At 34.2% G+C, this 19,766-nt stretch overlaps 1 protein-coding gene across 11 annotated transcripts in view; it reads left to right on the plus strand.

Annotated features, from left to right (window-relative positions):
* DACH2 (dachshund family transcription factor 2) overlaps positions 1-19,766 on the plus strand; it is a 521,453-nt gene that overhangs the window by 442,549 nt on the left and 59,138 nt on the right. For 6 of the 11 annotated variants that reach the window (XM_058658946.1, XM_004592794.2, XM_058658947.1 and 3 more), the window contains 2 exons: positions 8,958-9,093; positions 11,874-11,957. In XM_058658946.1, the coding sequence (XP_058514929.1) occupies positions 8,958-9,093; positions 11,874-11,957 (220 nt within the window). The remainder of the gene's footprint in view (positions 1-8,957; positions 9,094-11,873; positions 11,958-19,766) is intronic. The other 5 variants (XM_058658950.1, XM_058658951.1, XM_058658953.1 and 2 more) reach the window with 1 other exon arrangement.

The raw sequence follows: 19,766 nt of genomic DNA on the forward strand, positions 1-19,766 counted from the left end.
GAATGATGTCAAATTGCAAACTACTTAAGCAAAGTTCATTATGAGCCATTTTTTTGTATGATGTATAAATATTTCTACCTCAGTGTGAAAAAGTTTATTGATTTAAAGTGTTCGTGCCTGCAAATGTCCTTAAATATTGAAAGCTACCAAAAAGGAGATCTGCTGTGGTCACTTTTACATTAAAAAAAATTTAGATTTATTTTTATTGCAAAGTCAGTTATGTAGATAGAAGGAGAGACAGAGAGGAAGGTCTTCCATTTGTTCATTCATTCCCCAAGCTGCCGCAATGCCTGGAACTGAGCCAATTCGAAGCCAAGAGCCCAGAACCTCTTCGAGGCCTCCCACTCAGGTGCAGGCTCCCAAGGCTTTGGGCCATTATCAACTGCTTTCCCAGGCCACAAGCAGGAAGCTGGGTGGGAAGCGAGTCTGCCAGGATATGAACTGTTGCCTATATGGGATCCCAGCGTGTGGAAGACAAAGAGGAGGACTTTAGCCATTAGGTCACTGCGCTGGACCCATGTTTTGTTTTGTTCAGTTGTCACAGGTCACAGAGAAAAGTGTAATTTTTTAGTGCTCTGAGAGGTTGTAAGAATTTCATAGGTTTAGACTTCTAGAGAAATTAGTCTATGACATACAATTTGTTAGGTTTTCTTGCTTCCATGGATTTAAACAATCAACAATGAATTTTAGACACATGAACTGTAAATATTACAGCACTGTTGTCCAGTATGGTAGCCAAGAGCCTTGTAAGGCTATATAAATCTGATTGTATATTGAACAAACATATGTTCAGTGGTTAAGGCACTGATTTGGTGATTGCATCCCATATCTGAGTGCTCTGGTTTGAGATTTGGCTTTGCTTCCATTTAGCTTCTTGTAATAGATATCCTGGGAGGTATCATGCACTTAGGTCCCTGCCACTCATGTGAAAGACCCACACTTAATTGTGGGCTCCTGATAATGAGATGCTTCAGTCAGCAGTTACAGTTCAAGTATCTGGCTTCGTGCCACCCACATGGGAGACCTAGATTGAGTTCACTCTGATTCCACTCCAACTTAGCCCCAGTCATTACTTTCACTTAGGAATGTTCTCTCTCTCTTCCTTTCAGATAAATAGATTAAAAAGGGTGCTCTCACAATTTGATTCACCTCCAAGTGTTTGCCCCATTCATGGTGGGCATACGTTCATTTGTAATGCCTTCTGTATCTTGAAATCACATAACAGCTAGGGGCCTGTTGAATCCTGGAGAGGGTGCTTATTTTAATATCAACATCTATGTTCTTTGTGTTTTATTTCACTACTATTTGAATGCTTACAAATGAGTTATTTATCTTTAATTAGGACCATGATAATCATATACCACACAAGAACACTCAAATATCTTTCTTCCATCATCCGTGAGGTACATTGACACACAATAAATATTTCTTGCATTAACCAATGAAAGTTAGGATACCAAGGTGGATATCAAACTTTGGGAGAGTGTTCCATATAAATATATTAACAGAGGGTTTAATTCAAAACATGTAAAAAAAAGACATTACAGGAGATAAACAAATGTTTCTTGTTGTTATTGTTGTTTTGCCAACAAACAGTTTGGGAAAACTGCTATGCTAGGCACACAGTAGCTTTTAGTCTTGGCTGAGATCACTTTAGTGTTGGCTCAGTCATTAGTATTTGTAGCTAATAACTAATACAAGTGTAACACGAATTGGAAATTGCATTTTGATCATATGGCTTGCAACAGTAGTCATACTTCAGCTGTATCACTGAATATGGCAAAATGCCGAAGGCAAAAACAGGTAACATAACTGGCTGGTATGAAAATCTATTCCCTGTTGGACATTTAAATTTTGATAACATATTTTGTATGTGTTTGTAGGAAACATTGTGTTTTCATTGTGCCATAGTTATCTCCGATAACAAGTATAAGAAATTTATGCAGGAAGCTGTTATTTGGCTGTTTACCAATAGCATCTGATTAGCTGTGCTTCTTGTTTGACTGAGCAGCTGGCAATTAATGAATTGATAGGAAATGGTCACAAGGCAGTGACATTAGCATGTGAACATCTGGTATTAAAATTAGTCAACACAGAGAAGGTTTTTTTGTGATCATTCAAACTCACTGAAAAATCGTTACTTGTATCTTGTCCTGAGTAATTTATGAAAGGACAAGGATACTACTTTTAGAACATGAGATGAAGATGCATTGAAGATGAATTGAAGATCATTGTTTATTTGTTTGGGTTGGTGTTTGGCAGAGTTCCAAGTCCACAACATAATTCGAAATCCATGTATTTTCTCACTGAGGTACCCATTTTCCCAGTTGAGGTCATTTATTATTCTATGAGCAGATATCACGGCTGATCGCCTAATCTGTCAAATTCTTCCAGAATAAGGTAAACACACTAAAAAGGTAATACAATCCTCTGTCCAAACGTCACATTATTCATACATATGATGCTTCTATGATTTTTACACCTTTCTAACTAGAAAAGGTTCCAGCTATATCCTCTATCTGACATCATTTCATAATATTGAGTTGCCTCTTGTTATAGGTGATATGATGCCTTCAAAACTACTGCAGAAGAAAAAAATCCATCAACTAGCGCGTTTTCCCTGAGTGTTGTTAGTTAACCACACTTGGAGAAAAGATAATTGTGGATTTTTTTTTACATTAGACTAAAGAAACACATACATGGCAAGATAAGCCCTAATCTGCGTTAGTGAGTTTAATAATTCCTAAATCGGGTTTTTAAAATTTTTGTAAAAATTATTTATCTGATCAACAAAAAAACCAGGATGAGAGATAGAAAGAGCTTCGGTCCACTGGTTCACTACACAAATGCAGACAATGTCTGGGGCTGGGCAAGGGTCAGAATCAGGAACCAAATACTCAGTCTATGTCTCCCATACAAACTGCTTCAATAGGAGACAGAAACTAAAGCCTGGAATAGAACCCAAGTATTCCACTGTTTGACACGAACATCTTAACACAATACTCCTATATCTTTTCTTGTTTAATCTCAAAGACCCCCTTGCTGTTTTAAGTTAATGAAAAATTTGCTATCATCATCAGTGTTTTTTAATTTTAAATAAGTATTCAAATAAATTACATAAATTTTATTTGAATAAATAAAATTATTTGAATAAATTAAATATTTATTCAAATAAATAAAATAAATATTCATTTTAAATAAAATGAGAGACTGATCATTGTGGAACACAGATTAATTACTAAATTGGTTCATAAAGATCCCCACAGTGTCACACTTCCAATAGAATTCAAAGACACCAAGTCTGAACATGAATATGAGAATTATTGGTAAGACAAGTTAGTAGCAACAATGAACAAACATTTTTTTTCTAATTTTCCTGTTCCTATTTTTATCATTAAAGCATGTCAAGTCACAATCTACTCCATTTCTACAGGACTCTGGTGACAGTACAGAAGCAACACATCAATTAAATATGAAATATCAAGACAAATGCATGAATAAAATATCTAGCATTCAGAAAACTTCCAAAAGCCACTCCTCAGCTGTGAAATGCCACTAAGTCCTTTAGGAACTCATTAATAGATTAACATTTGGAAGAGTGATTACAGTGAGAGTTGCATTCAAATTAAATAAAAGTTTGGAAGCAAATTATATATTACATAATATCAAGTGCTTGATAAAAATCAATATACTATGCTATCAGAGGCACCAAGTCAACATTGAGATTCTTTTTATGAAAGACAATGAAATACAGGTGTAAAAAACACAACCACATAGTAGAAAATTTTCACACACATATTACAGTTGTGCTTCATAATTTCTGTGTATACTGCCATTGTTTCAAGAATGTGAAATATTATTTTGAAGTGAAATAAATGATCTCCATGATCAGAGGTGATTTTTCTGTGCCATTAAGCTAAATTCTAAAATAAACTGACTGTGTTAAACCTTATAAAAGACTGATTTTTCCACAATTGTCCTGGGGTTTTATGAACATGCACGTGATTTAATATGAACAGTGCTTCTTTTGGTTGTTTGTGATAAATCTCAAAACTCAATAGCATGGTTTGATAGAAGAGGAGATAGTATAAAGAAATTTCAAAGTATTCCTGGAAAATGAATTAAAAGATTATACAAGATTTTCACAAGCATTTTCAAGCTATCCACATTCGCTAATTAATATTTTCTGTAAAAGCTTTCTTTTTAAGCATAAACTTTTTAATAAAAGATTTATTATTTAGAGAGAGGGAAAGACAGAGAGAGAGATTTTCCATCTGCTGATTGATTCCCCAAATCATCACAACAGCCTGAGTTGGGCCAGGGACAAACCAGTAGCTAGGAACTTGGTCAAGTTCTCCCGTGTGGGCACTCAACCACTTGGTCCATCTTCCAGTGTTTTCCTAGGTGCATTAGCAATGGATTGGATCAGAATTGGTGCAGTCTGGATTCAGACCAGTGCCCATAAGGGATGCTGGCACCACTGGCAGGGGCTTAACTTGCTATACTACAATGCCTGCCTCAAGCATACATTTTAAACTATGTAAGTATATGATAGAATTTGGGTTATTGCTGAAGGTGATTTTTACCAGCTTCAGAGAAAAAATAAGCATTGACTTGTATGTGCCAAGTTTGGACATCTCACACATCTGCAAATCTGAGCCCAAAGGAATTCTGCCTCAGCTGTTTTTGATGTGTTGTGAATGAAAGACGTGAAAAGTAACAGGGTTGTAAAAGTCATAAATGCCACATAAAATGAAGTCATCAATGAGTAAAAATGATTGGGGTTTTAGATTTGCAATTCCTTTTTTTAATGCCCTTACTGATTTGTTGCAAATACTGTTAATCCTGTATTTGGCAAATGGTGAGGACATTATCACTTGTGTTCTCATTTGTAATAAAACAGATTAACTTGCTGTGAAATTTTAACTAGGCTGAGACACAACAGTAGCCACCTAATGAACCAAAACACATTGCAGTTAAGTAGCTAAATAGATGCATACTGATTACAGCACTGAAAAATGGATCTGTTTACTTATGAAAAAGAAATAAGTCATGGAAAAATTCATTGTTTTTGCGGAAATCAAGCATTCCAATTCTATATAGGTATACACATATTTTAAAACCACTTAATCCTTAATCAAAGTAAGACATTGGACTCATCAAACATGGTTAGCATGGTTTATATGGCTAGACAAAAAAAATCTGACCTCGGTGTTGCCTTAGGAAAATAATCACAAAGAACTGAGACTTGATTGATTTTGGAAAGTACAGGCTACAAATTCTTAAATCAGAAATATGGCTTCTGGGCCCGGCGGCGTGGCCTAGCGGCTAAGGTCCTCGCCTTGAACGCCCCGGGATCCCATATGGGCGCCGGTTCTAATCCCGGCAGCTCCACTTCCCATCCACCCCCCCTGCTTGTGGCCTGGGAAAGCAGTTGAGGACGGCCCAATGCATTGGGACCCTGCACCCGCGTGGGAGACCTGGAAGAGGTTCCTGGTTCCCGGCATCGGATTGGCGCGCACCGGCCGTTGCGGCTCACTTGGGGAGTGAATCATCGGATGGAAGATCTTCTTCTGTGTCTCTCCTCCTCTCTCTGTAAATCTGACTTTGTAATAAAAATAAATCTTAAAAAAAAAAGAAATAAGGTTTCCTGCAAAATATTACTGTCACTCAATATTGACTGTCTAAATCATGTTTTCAAACTCAGTTTATTGTTTCATATAATGTGCTGTTGAAAGTGGCAAAGGAGTTTAAGGATAAATTATTGGAGCTCATATTTTTTGATCATATGCTAAATTTTTAAATATAGTGGGGGAAATTCCTTATTATATCATTGCAGTTTTTTCTCATTATTCATAGCATTTTCTATTTTTTGTACATGTTTTTCCTTTTTATAAGAATCAGATTATCCTTTCATTTTTTATTAGAGCGGCCAGGACCAAATATTACTGTCAGTTGTATTCTTCTGCTTTTCTGAGTCATCAATGGTATAAGTTGCTCAAAATTGTTCAAACTTTGGGCCCAGTGCAATAGCCTAGTGGCTTAAGTTTTTACCTTGCATGCACTGCAATCCCATCTGGGTGCCACTTTTAGTCCCAGTGGCCCTGCTTCCCATCCAGCTCCCTGCTTGTGACCTGGGACCTTGCACCCATGTAGGAGATCCAGAGGAATCTCCTGGCTCTTGGTTTTGGATGGGCTCAGCTCTGGCCATTTGAATCAGTGGACGGAAGAACTTCCTCTCTGTCTCTCCTCCATTGTGTCTGTGTGAAACTAAATAGATCTTGAAAAAGTTTCCATTTTATTATGTCAGCACATATTCCAGTTACGTGATTACAGTTTGATGGTGCCACAATGATGCTTCTTTAGGTCTATTTTTGCAAAATAACTCTGTCCCTCTCTCTTCATTCTGTGGTACATTAGAGATAAATGTTATTCAATCAATTCCACTTTTTTACTGTCAAATATTCAGTTTGAATGCTGAAGACTCTACCCTTTAAGCACATATTTTTTTGAATAGAATCAGTGAGAGTATGTAACACTGAAAAGTGAAACAAAATTTGGTCTTTATGCAAAATTCCTTAATGTGAATTTGGATGCACATGAGTTCACTCATACTATTCAGACACTATATGAACATATATGTACATTCTGACAGACACATGGTACCTGAAGTGATGTTTTCTTTCAAGTAGATATTATGTAATTAGTAATTCACTGCATTTGAAAGTAGAATAGTAGTTACAAGAGACTGGGCAGACTAGGGTCATGAGATAGCAGAAAGAATCAGGTCAGTAGATATAAGCAATAACTGGATATGAGAAATTAATTATATTATATGACAAACCATGGTTAATATGATTTACAATGATTTATTATATATGTCAAAATAGTTATGAGAACATTTTATGTGTATTTTGTAGAATATATTTTAAACATTAAAACATAGATTGAATTCAATTAACTGATAAACTATTGGGCTTTTCAAAAAGTGAAGGTTGTGGTATGATGGTTATATAATTTTTACTGTTTAGCTCCATACCATCCCTCCACAATATAAATATATATTTATTAGAAAGAAAAAAAATCTTGAATGCTTTCTTCTGTGTTATTTATATGTTTGTTCTTGTCTCTGGTACATTGTGTTACAGCTAAGTTTTGCATAGTAAATAAAAATAAAACATGTCTGTATATTTTTGCTTGAAGCATTATTTTAAAGCATAAGAATGACTAACATTTTTAAAATGTAATATGCATTTTAAATTATTGGTATTATATAGTGTTGCAGCTATATACACAATGTTTGTTATTCTTTTCTTTGAAGTTATTGATCAGTATAAGCAACATTTTAAAATGAACATAGTGCATTAATAACTATATAGCATTTTAAGGCTGCTACAATGAATTTTCACAAATGTTGTGTCTTAAAACAAGGAAACTTTATTTTCACATATCTGTAGGTCAGAAGTAGAATGCAGGTTTCATTGAACTAGAAGCAAAATGTTGGCGATGTTGCATTAGGTTTCCAAGAAGATCCTATTTCCTTATTTTTTTTTACTGTCTAGAGACCACTCAATTTTTTTTTTGTGCTTATTGTACCCTTCCTATACTTTTAAAGCTAGGAATTCCAATTCCTCTGCCCTTGTCTTGCACGTCTAACATCTCTTGTTACCAGATTGGTTCCACGAAATAACCCAATATAATATACATTAAGGTTTTTAATCACATCCACAAAATAATTTGAGGAATATATGGTAACATATTAGCAAGTTCTGTTCATGACAGTGGGGTCTGGATTGTCTTGGGTGGTAGGGCGTGGTGAGGAATCATCATTCTACCAGTTGAAATGACAGACATTGCAGAACATTGATACTTAATATTGAAATGATAACTTTTAACTATCTTCTTTAGAAGTTATAATTTTGAGCTTGTCATGCAGAATCAATTTGAAGATGTATGAGCATAATGTTATGATGATTAGAATACTGATGTTGCAATTACAGATAATTAGACAGAACATTTAATTTAAGAAATTTATTATGGATGAATTAAATGTTTTCTAGAGCAAACATCTCTGTCCCCGTATGTCTATCATTTAAACACGTTTATTGCATATGTGCATAAACACTGCAATTTGGTTATTTTATTGATCAAATTAACTGAATGATTCAAACTTATTTATCACTTTTTGATGCATATCTTGGTTAATAATTTAAGTGCTTTATAGCAATCTTCAGTCATAATCTTATGAGAACAGTATAACATTGCTGTAGAAGCATGTAAAATGTTTAATCTTATTAAATTATTTATGTAAAGCTATAAAGATCTACGTAAGTACTAGCGAGTTGCCATTTATAGACCTTAGGGTAAGTTAGAAAAAGCTAACATGTGGCTATTAGCACACTTTGTTGGAAGAATTAAATATGAATTCCAAAGTTTTGATAGGTAACAGGTATATCATTGCTACAATTTTTTCTATGGGGAAAATATCCACATGTATCAGGTGCTACTTTTTTCTGAGTTTTATGCCAGTGCTTTCAAATATTTATATTCAGAAGATCTCCTTAGACAGAAGCATCACACTCGACCCCCAGGCCCGCGAAATGCACACACTCTGTAACATATTTTTCATCCATCAGGGCATTTATAATATCAATCAACTTCATTATATATCTATAAAATCAGTTATGACTATTCTTGGAAGTAGAATTTAAGTTTCCTTGAATGTCTCTGCTGTACTCATCATGGCAATAGCATCTTTTCTCACTTAAGCCTCATGATATACCTTTACAATTTTGCAAGGACCAAAATAATTTTTTATTAACGATATGTATTTAAGGACGGATACTGTGGGTATTTGCACTTTCAAAGTAAGTGGGTGAATAACATTTCAAATGATAAGACTCAATATGAAGTGCTTAATGCACAGGAAACATTTCCTTTACCTGCTTATGTTCCAGGAGCGGCTCCCAGAGAGTCCTTCTCCTGCTCCCTCTCTGGAAGAGAGTCATCGCCCTGGGAGCCAGACATCCTCCCACCCCAGTAGCAGTGTATCCAGCTCTCCCTCTCAGATGGATCATCATTCAGAGAGAATGGGTGAGTAACTTACCTGAAACAAGTAATTGGAAGATATTCTGTCAGGAAATTTCTATACAATAAGGAAACAATAATGAAGGTGGGGAAGCTGATAACACTTTAATGTAAATGGCTTTTTAAATGGTTATTATTTAAATTGCAGAGGCACTATCAATAATAAAATCAAAAGAAATTAAAACGTTAGGACTTAATTGACTGAAAATGACTTCTCCCTATATTATGTGATTGTATGGGGAGTAATCAAATGGGATTTTTTAAGAATCTTAGTTCAATTTATTGGTAGATAACACCTAGTACGATATTAGTAGACTTGTCCCTTTCAAGCAATCTTTTGAATAGTGGAAAATATACTTTAGGTAGTTGATCATGTAAGAGTGAATAAAAATTAATCAGTGTATGACTTAGCTGTGCTTCACCATTTGGACGAAATTTTTTAAACATGATTACGCCTACTTTAATGAGTATTTTTTGTTGTGTCAGAAGGTTTACCCTATAGACAATATTACAGAATTCAGCAGAGATTTGGCAGGCTGCATACCTGAATCTAGCCAGAAATCAGGTAATATGTGGCTGAAACATCATTAGTATGTGACTTAATGATCACGAGTTTCGTTAATTTATGGAAATAATTACTGCTTGCATAAGTTACTTAATTATAGCATATTCAAATGAAGTATATGGAAAAATGCTTCAGAAGTTTAAAGTTTTAAGGAAACGTGAAATGATAAGTAACAATCTTCTTTGTGACTTTACCTTGGTTATTTATCAGCCCCTGTTATTTGATCCTATTCAGACGTACAGAAGTTAGTAGGTGCATTTGACTGTAATGAATTTTGACTTTGAATATAATGGTTATGGATCGATTGAGCTAGGTAAAATCTTTCTTAATTTTCTATATGTACAAAATCCAGTTTACTAATTCATTTCTTTGTGGGAAAATGGATTTGATACTCTTTTAGTCTTCTTACTAGGATATTCTTTAATGCGAACTATTTTTTTTCAGGTTGCAATAGTGATTATTTCCAGCCTTTTAAAAATACGCATTGGAGCAGGTGAAAAGAGTGGAATTTGGGGGATTAAAGATTTTAAATTTTGGATTTGTGCCAGGGAAGGATGATAATGATTTTTTCCCATTTCCTGCATCAAAGTCTTACTGGCCTGTCCATATTATTTACCATTTTGCATCTTTAGGTTAATAATGTGCTGAGTCTCAAGTACAGCTTCCAATAGTATTCACCTGTGGAGTACTTACAACTACAGATAATAAGGCCACACAAAGCTTTATTCAATTGGTCTAGGTTACAACCTGGGTAACATAGTTTTGTTCTGCGTTTTCAGTATTTGCTGAGAATGTTCCAATGTGTAACCAGGCATGCTAATGGCTGTGAGGGATTAAGTTTAATTACCGGAGGACATCTGAGTTCTGGCAGTGCTCTCTTTTTGGGCCGTAGGCTACCTAGTTGCGGCAACATGTGTACAGCTGACTCAAGGGAGTCTGAACAAGACAAGAAGCTATTTTTTGAAGATAGATAAATTAAAAATTTCCCTTTTAAGGTTTAGTTTGTTAATTTGAAAGGAAGAGTCACAGAGCTGTATGGAGAAGCACAATGATCTTCCATGAAATGATTCATCCCACAAATGGCTGCAATGATTGTAGCTGGACCAAGTTGAAGTCAAGGGTCAGGAACTGCATTTGAATGATTCATGTACCTAGCAGGGATCCAAGTGCTTGGAACATCTTCTATTGCCTTCACAAGCAGATTAGCGGGGAGCTAGATCAGAAGCAGAGTGTCTGAGACTCCAACTGGCCTTTTGACATTCAATGCTGGATTGTAGTAGGTGTAGCTTGCTATGTCACAATGCTGACTGCAAAACACATTCTCGTGTCGTAATAGTCTTTGTATTGATCAGAAGGACAGAGACTGAGAAAAGGGAAAGGGTCATATGGAGATAACTATTCATTGAGTGATGCTTACAACAGAGCATGTAGGGTTGCAAACTTGACGATATAATGTAAGAAAATTGATAAGTCATATGTAGAAGTACAATAAAATATTTCATAAGCAATGTAATTTTCTAGAAAAAGCTTGGTAAGGTGGCAATTTATAACATTTCTAACAGTAATTTGGTTGTATATGACAATTTCACATTTGCGCAAGTATGATAATGAAATTGTTTATGCATTAATAAAAATGCTTGACATTATTTAAAGTAATTATATGCTTATTTATAAGGATATGTAATGTTTTAATACATGTGTTTAAAAATAGTGAAATTCTGAACTCCAAAACTGGTATTTTTCTCACTGATTATAAATATTTAAAAATCTATAATAATGACTATGGTTCTATTTTGCGTATTAATCTTGCTATTATATATGATACATGCAAAATCTTCCAAAAGTAAACTGAATACATAACTATTTTTAATTCATCATTCATTAACTGATAATTTTTTGAAAAGCTATTTCAGAAAATAATAGCTTATTATCAATGTAAGTAATGATGATTTTAAATGAGGAAACATTTTAAATATTTAAAAGAAAAACATTGAGAAGCATATGTACTAATGTTAACTATATTTTAACATTTTCATGACTAAGCAGTTTAGATTATAAAATCATCACACTGTTGAACATCTTCTGACTGTTTAATAAGTGAAACATATAAAATTCCTACTAACTGTGGTTGGAAATTATGAACAGATAATGTGATGCTGTTTTACCTTCCCTCTTGTTTGTTTTACATAGAAAATTACTTAGTTACTTCTCTTATTTATAGTTATGATGCCCAGCAATAGAGAGGAACTTATTGTTGATCAGGATAATGGACCAACTATCAAAAAATTCCAAAGGGATAATAAAGGTAAAATGATTTTTGCTTATTTTATGTGCATGGGAGGATCATATACTAACTCAGTTATTATCCCAGTGTTGTTTATTGAACGCACGTTTCTCTGTGTCAAAAAAGGTCTATAATGGTTTGGAATAACTTCCTTTAGTAAGAAAAAAATAACATTTATCCGAAGCTTTCTCTTTTGGTGCTATACATTACATATCAGTCTGGTGCTGTACATTACATATCAATCTGCACTTGTGATTCAAAACTTCACCCTAACCCCTTTCATTTTGCCTACACAGAGACATCTGTCTGTGTTACATATATAAGATTTAACTATTTAGTTATCAACTAAGTTATGGTTAAAGAAAAGCTACATTACTGTCATGAAGAAGAGCTGCTTCCCACAATCCTTCAAGGGTTTTTAAAATGTATGCTAATATTAGACATTCCAAATAAAAAGTTAACAAGTTATTTTATGCAGTGTTTACTTGGAATACTAATAAGCCTGACTTTTGATCAGTTGAGATATATACAACTCACTGCACAACAGAGTTTTGTCTTAGATTACCTGTCTCAAAAAATTAAAGAATACCCTGATGTAAGAGCTGAGTACAGCTTTACATAAAAGATAAAAACTATAAGAGAAAATAAATATATGTAATTATACAGGCTATATATCACCACTGCCACCATGAGTTAGACAGTAGATACCATTTAAATTATGGCAAATTGCATGTTTTTATTTCACCATAGGGAACATTTTTCTATAATATGGGATGTAGAAAAAAGATACATGAGCTAGGGTGGGGGATCTTTTTCTAAATTGAACATACTTCATAATTGCCAGGATGAGCATTTTTGCTGAAAATTGGAATAATGTATAATTTTCATTCTGTTGATCCATGGTTGGCTTCCTTGTTTAGTTTTTTTTTAATATATTGTGTGCAGTCTCAATATTTAAATGGTTGATTTCAGAATATTAAGAATGGAAGAAGTGAGGTTGAGTATATTAAACAACCCAACCTTCACACAGTTAATGAAATTCTACTTAAAGATAAACTTTCATTTGTAACTCAGCAACAATGTGTTCCTGAGAACCCTTCCCCCACCAAATCATGACTGTTTGAAGGACAGCTTTTTAGCAAGGTAACTTTTCTAGAAAAATCTCCAGCTGTCTATGATACATATAATTTCACTGAAGCTACAAACCCTATAAGTTAAAATGACATTAAGATCTCACTTGTGTGCTGCAGTGTTCAAGCCTACACTATTGTGTTTTAAAAAAAAATCAGCTGGAGCATAAGTTCAGATATACAGTTACTGATTTTCATGAAGTATACAGTACTGTATACCAACATTTCTGACTCTCGTGCTGTGGAATGGCACAGTCATACTCATTTCCATCAAATGGGTTGGTCAAACACTCTGATGACGGCATCAATAAAAAAGAGTGACATATTAAACTCCACCCGTGTTAGAGTGGAAATTTTATTTTAAATGAAATTTTCAATGTCAAGTTCTACCAGTCATGTTTGTGATAGTAAGGTAAAAATATATCTGAGAAAAATACATTTTAGTGGTTAAAGATGACTAAGTTAAAGTAGAAGTCTCAACATTTATTAAAGATGACAAGTAAGCAGTTTATACAACTGTGGCAAGCATATGTTTTCACATCTGTTTTTAGTAATATCATCATGATTTTTAAAATGATTTATAGCTCTGGAAATTATAAAATGACAGGTTTGCTATTATGATGAAATTTTCAGAAAATGTGAAGAAATATTGTTGAGTATGCTTTATGGAGGCTGCCCCGTGATGTATCTTGTAAAAATGGGTGACATGGTAATACATGTCCCAAATGAAATTTGCATTGAATTTTAATATGCACACATGTAAAAATAAATGTGATCTGAAATTTCCTGGCGGTCATGTCAATTTATACTGTTCCCAAAATGGCTTACCAAGATTACTATTTTAGTTATGAATCAAGTAATGTGAATAAACTCATCAGTCAAGTCAAGCATTTGATTTCATTTTTCCATTGACTTTGTAAAATACATTGGCCAAATATATATGTTTGGTGTGACATTGTGTCATTGTGTTACATGGCCTTTACCAGTTAGTTTTGGGATTACTCAGTATTTAGAAAAAGGAATGATTCACGCTATTATGGCTGTGTGATCACAAAAGCATAAGGGAAAATAGCATGCTGGACTTTCTGCCATTGTCTTTACCTATGATGTCATGACACAAGCAACAGAATGATGGAACTGTAACTTTTTTTGGAGGACTATTCTACTGCAATAATATAGGGGAAATCTGTGGGAGGAGAGGAATTAGGGAGGGGAGAGGTGAAATCCCTTAGCCTATGGATCTGTATCATAAAATAAATAAACTAAAAAAAAAAAGCATAAGGGCAAATCTTCACTTAGCAGCCACTGGTCTACCAAACAGCATGAAGAAGGACTTTTTATACTTTGCATTTGATGTAAAATATTCAAAAAATATTTTTCTATGTGTAATGCGTAATGGTCAAGATGTGTAATGGTCAAAATCAGGCTGCTATAAAAACAGTGGAATAATCATTTATCATCCAGTTCAAGACTTGGGTCCATGAATATATTATATCTGAAATAAATCCACAGACTACTGTTTGAACAGGTAATAATTTAGAAATCTTTGACTATAGTAATTGAAAGTATATATCTCAGCTAGAGCAAAAGCTGTTTATTTCTGTCCATGCAGATAGGAACACAGTTTATTTCTTGGTGTACGTTTTAGTCTTCCTTCCTCTCTGTCCTGTCTCCTTGGCTTCTCTTGATAAAATTCTTGTATCATACTCCCACATGCTTCTGTGACTTTATTAATCTTTATTGTTTCTGTTAAAATTAAAGATATACTTCATGGGTTAACATTATGGCTCAGCATGTTAATCTGCCACCAGCAATGCTGCCACTCCATATGATCGCTGGTTCGTGTCCTGGCTGCTCCACTTCTGATTCACCTCCCTGCTAATGCACCTGGGAAAACAGCAGAGGAGGCCCAAATATGTGAAACTCTGCCACCCAGTGGGAAACATTAATGGAGTTCCAGGCTCTTGGCTTTGGCATGGGACAGCCCTGGCCACCGCAAGCATTTGGGAGTGACCCAGCAGATAGTAGATTCTCTCTCCCCATCTCTGCGCCCTTTCTTCTTCCCTCCCTCCCACTCAAATGTATAAATGAATCCTTCAAAAGCTTTTGTTTTGATGGAGAAAAACATGGCAAGTTAATACATTGCTGACATTGTTCAGATTAATTTCCCTTTTATGTTTTTAAATTCACTGATTCATTTATTTGGTTTCTCTAACTTGCTGTTGAAGTTTTGTATTTTATTTTTGTATTTTTCAGCCTTGCTGAAATTTTTGTTCTTTCGTTTGCTTCACATGTCTTCATAATTGTGTATTGAGCATTTTTATAATAGGACTTTAAAATCTTTGTCAGATATCTCAAACGTGTGTAATCTTGGTTTTGATGATTGATCATGCTGTTTTAACATTCAGATTGAAATGTTCCTGAGTTTTTCATTTGATAATTTATGTTTAACTCTGACATTTATAGTATCATGAAGTTTTGGATCATATTTAAATCTTGTATTTTCTCAGGCCTCTTCTGACACATCTCTGGTGGGACAATGGGTGGGACACTGCCTTGTTTCTCACAGACATGAATTCAGAGTACCTGCCGCCTTACTCTGCTCCCATTGTCAGCCAGGACTGGGATGATTCCACATTTAGCGATTGATGCGGTTTAGATCAGGCTCTTAGTCTGGTTGACTTCACTCTGCAAGTGAACCTGTGATCCCCTGTGGCCTCATCCTCTATTGCAGAGGTGAGGCATATGGCCTTATTCCGCTTTGAGCAGTGATGAATGTCCTCATTTCCCAGTATTCCCTTTGTGACATCATCCCGGGTCAAATGGTGAAGAATATTGAACGAAGCAGTGGCTGACCTGGTGCAGTCTGTATTGATGCTGTGCTTGGAGGTGGTGAGTTCACTGCTGCTAAGTGTTGTCCAAAGTCCAGAATCTCCTTTAAACCTTCAACAGCACCCTCCTTGAGGGAAGAATGGAAAGACATTGGCATATTTCACTACGCCCTGGCTAAGATTAAGGTTTGGCTCCCTACTTGGCTTTTTGCTAGTGGGTTGTAGTTGGACTGGTAATTTTCTTCTTGTGTTTGACTGAAGTGGAACGGCTATTATCTATGTGATTTCAGTATCTCTCAGTGATCTATTTTGTGTCTTTTGGCTGAAAAGATTCAATTTTTTGTGTGAAATTTTGGTCAGCACCCCCTTGTTTTTTTCTGGTTTTCTAGATTCCAATACTCATTCTGTGATATATGAAAAAATATCAAGCTCATGGAATCCACTATCATGTGATTTATGATGTCCTAATATGTTTGTACATGTTTTCAGAATCTTCTTACTCTTGTGTTAGATATAGTTATCAAGAATTTTAGTTGAATTTAGAGAAAAGAATAGGAAAATATATCACCATTCCATTTTTATTAAATAATGAAATATTGATGTTTCCCTCAAATTCATTTAAAAACTTTAGCTTATATCACATATATAAGCATAATAGAATTCTCCAAATTGAAGTGTATGATTTAATATTTTGTGATATATTCTCAAGATTGTGCAGCTATTACCACTCATTTCACAAAACTTTTGTGACCCACAAAAGAAAATGTATACTCATTAACATGCACTACCCCTTTGATTTTCCCCATTCCTGCCAAGCACTACTCTGTTATAAAATCTTATACATTTTCCTGTATTATATATTTCATATAAAGGAAATCATATTATGTACGACCTTTTGTGTCTAAGTTAGTATAATGCTTTCAGGGTTGATTTATGTAATTACATGAATCAGTATTTCAGGTTCTGTTTATAGCTGAATATTATTTTATTGCATGGCTATACCACATTTTGTTAGTACATTCATCAGTTAGTGAATATCTGAAATTTTTCTTCTGTTTGGCTATTATAAATAATGCTACTATGAACACACATATTTAATAAGGTTTTCATTGTTCTTGTGTAAATACCTAGGAATGGAATTGATTGGTCATATGGTAATTGTGTTTAACCATTTGAATTTTCACATACACTATTTTCCAAAGCTGCTGGAGCATTTGTGTTCCCACCAGCACCATAGAAATGTTTCAGTTTCTCTCATCCTGCCTGCATGTGCTATTACCCACTGTTTTGATTACAGCCACAAAAGTGTGTGTGAGTTATTGTGTCATTATGGTTTTGTTTTATAATTCCTTCAACGTATAATGCTTTTGAAAATATTTTCATGTGGTTATTGACAATTTTTGCACAAATACCTATTGAAATCCTTTGTCCATTTTACAAGTTGAATGTTTGTCTTTTAAGTAGTGTCTTTTATATATTCTGGATACAAACCCCTTGTCATTCACGTGATTTGCAAATTTTTTTATCCTGTTCTATGTACTGTTTTTTCGCATATCCTTTGCTGAACTAAAGTTTTAAAGCTTAATTAAGAACAATTTATCCATCCATGTTGTCACCAATGATAGGATTTTGTACTTTATATGGGTAAACATGATCCATTGTCTGTATGTGCTGTGTTTTCTATACGCTTTCATCAGTTGATGAATGCTTAGATTGTTTCCATTTCTTTGCTATTGTGAATAAACATGAGAGTGCATGCATTCAACTGAAGGTCATTGTGTTAAGTGAAATAAAGTCTGGCACAGAAAGACAAACACTACACAATCTCATTTGTGCATGATATCTAAAAACGTCAATCTCAGAGGTTTAGAGTACAATAATGGTGACCAGACACTGGAGATGGTAGAAGGGAGGACATTTGGAAAACTTGATTAATGGGTACTAATTTACAATTAGATAGGAGAAAGGTTTTCTGCTGTTCTGTTACACAGTAGGGTTACAACAGGCAGTGATAATATACTGTATGTTTCAAAGAAGGTAAAAGAGGGGAGTTAAATGGTTTCACCGCAGACAAATGATAAATGTTTGAGGAGACAGATAGGCTTATGCTGATTTGAGCATTATACGATATATGCATGTATCACAAAACAATATAGTACCACATAAATTTGCAAAATTTTTATACTTCTATCAAAACAAATAAAATAGATGAGTTCATCTGATCTTGTATTCTCTCATATATGCTTTTGATACTACAAAGAATCATTTTCCAATTTCATTCCTTGAAAATAAGCTACAATTATTTCTTCTAAGAGCGTTTTAGCACTTACATTCAAATCCATTATCACTTTTAAGTTGATTTTTGCTTGGTATTAGGGAGTGAACCAAAATCATTCTTTTGCATAAAGATGCCCTATTGTTCCAGCACTATTTGTTGAAAACATTTCCCATTGAATTTATATTCTCCTGCAAAGTCTTCATTATACAAAATTTTTAGTATTCACCATTAAATATTATGCTACAAATGGATTTTTTCATGTATTCCCTGTGTCAATTTGAGGATATTTTATTATCCTAGCTTATTATTCTGTGACAGCATGTTATGTTTTACCACATTATTTTTCAAATTTCTATTGAGACAATCCCATATTTTGTCATTTACTACATTAGTATTGCATATTAGATTAATCTGAAAGTAAGTTCAATTATTGTGCTGAGAAAAAATTAATATGAAATTTACTCTGAACAATTTTAAGTATATAATCTTTCTTTAAAGTTATTATTGGATCTTCATCATGTTTATTTTTAAGAAAAATATTTCAAGACACGCTTTCATGTTTGTCCTTAATATACTTTTCACATAAACATCTATCTTTGTACTTCTATTATAATAATTTGTTCTGACGAAAATTCAACCACTTCTTTATCTGCTGTTTTCTATTACATGTACCTGAAACTGTTAGAATGGGACATGATGCTTAGTATAAGGATGTGTCTCACACACACACACACACACACACATTTTTAGGAATCATTTGACAATCCAAGACCCGCCCCCCCCCCCCGCAAAGACCTATCTAGCAATTTATATGCGATGTTTTAGAAACTCTTTTTTTCTCTTGGCTCTTTTTAAATTCATACAAAAATCTATCGACACCAGCATTCTTAATTTATCTGAACTGTTTTGGTCAAGGTGAAATAATTTCCCTTTTTAAAGAGTTTGCATGCACCTTGATATGCAGATTCATTATAGTTCTCAAACATTCTTGTTAAATCATCAGTTGTAAATCCAATATAAATATGTACAATACATGAAACTGGTCATTTATTTGAAATAATGAAGAGAAGGAAAGAGAGAGAGGGAGAGGGAGAGAGAGAGAGAGAGAGAGATTCCAGCCACATGTACACTCTCCAAATGGCTGTAACAGCTGGAACTGGAGCTAGGGCATGCTGAAGGCTAAATCCTAGAATTAATCTTTGAGATTGTAATGAATTAAAATGTGAGTTCAAATAAGAAATAAATTACTTTTTTCAAATGCTTTATTAATAAAATTATGACCATATTCCTAAAACTTGTTTAATAAACTTTCCATGATATTATTAGTATTGCCATTTTATGGTTTATATTCATCTATTTTGATGAAAAGACAGAATTTCATTTTTTTGTTTGAGCAGTAGATAGTCCATAATCCATATGTTTGTGAAATGTATTACTCTATCCCATCATTAGTTGGTAAACATCTGGAACTGGGATCTGGGTTGATTCCTTACATGTGGGTGCAGTACTAATTTCATTTCATTTGGATTAAACTCCCAGGAGTGGATGGATGGATCACATGGTAGATCTAGTTTTTGATATCTGAAGAATC

This window comes from Ochotona princeps, chromosome X (genome assembly GCF_030435755.1).
Source record: "Ochotona princeps isolate mOchPri1 chromosome X, mOchPri1.hap1, whole genome shotgun sequence".
Taxonomy (NCBI): domain Eukaryota; kingdom Metazoa; phylum Chordata; class Mammalia; order Lagomorpha; family Ochotonidae; genus Ochotona; species Ochotona princeps.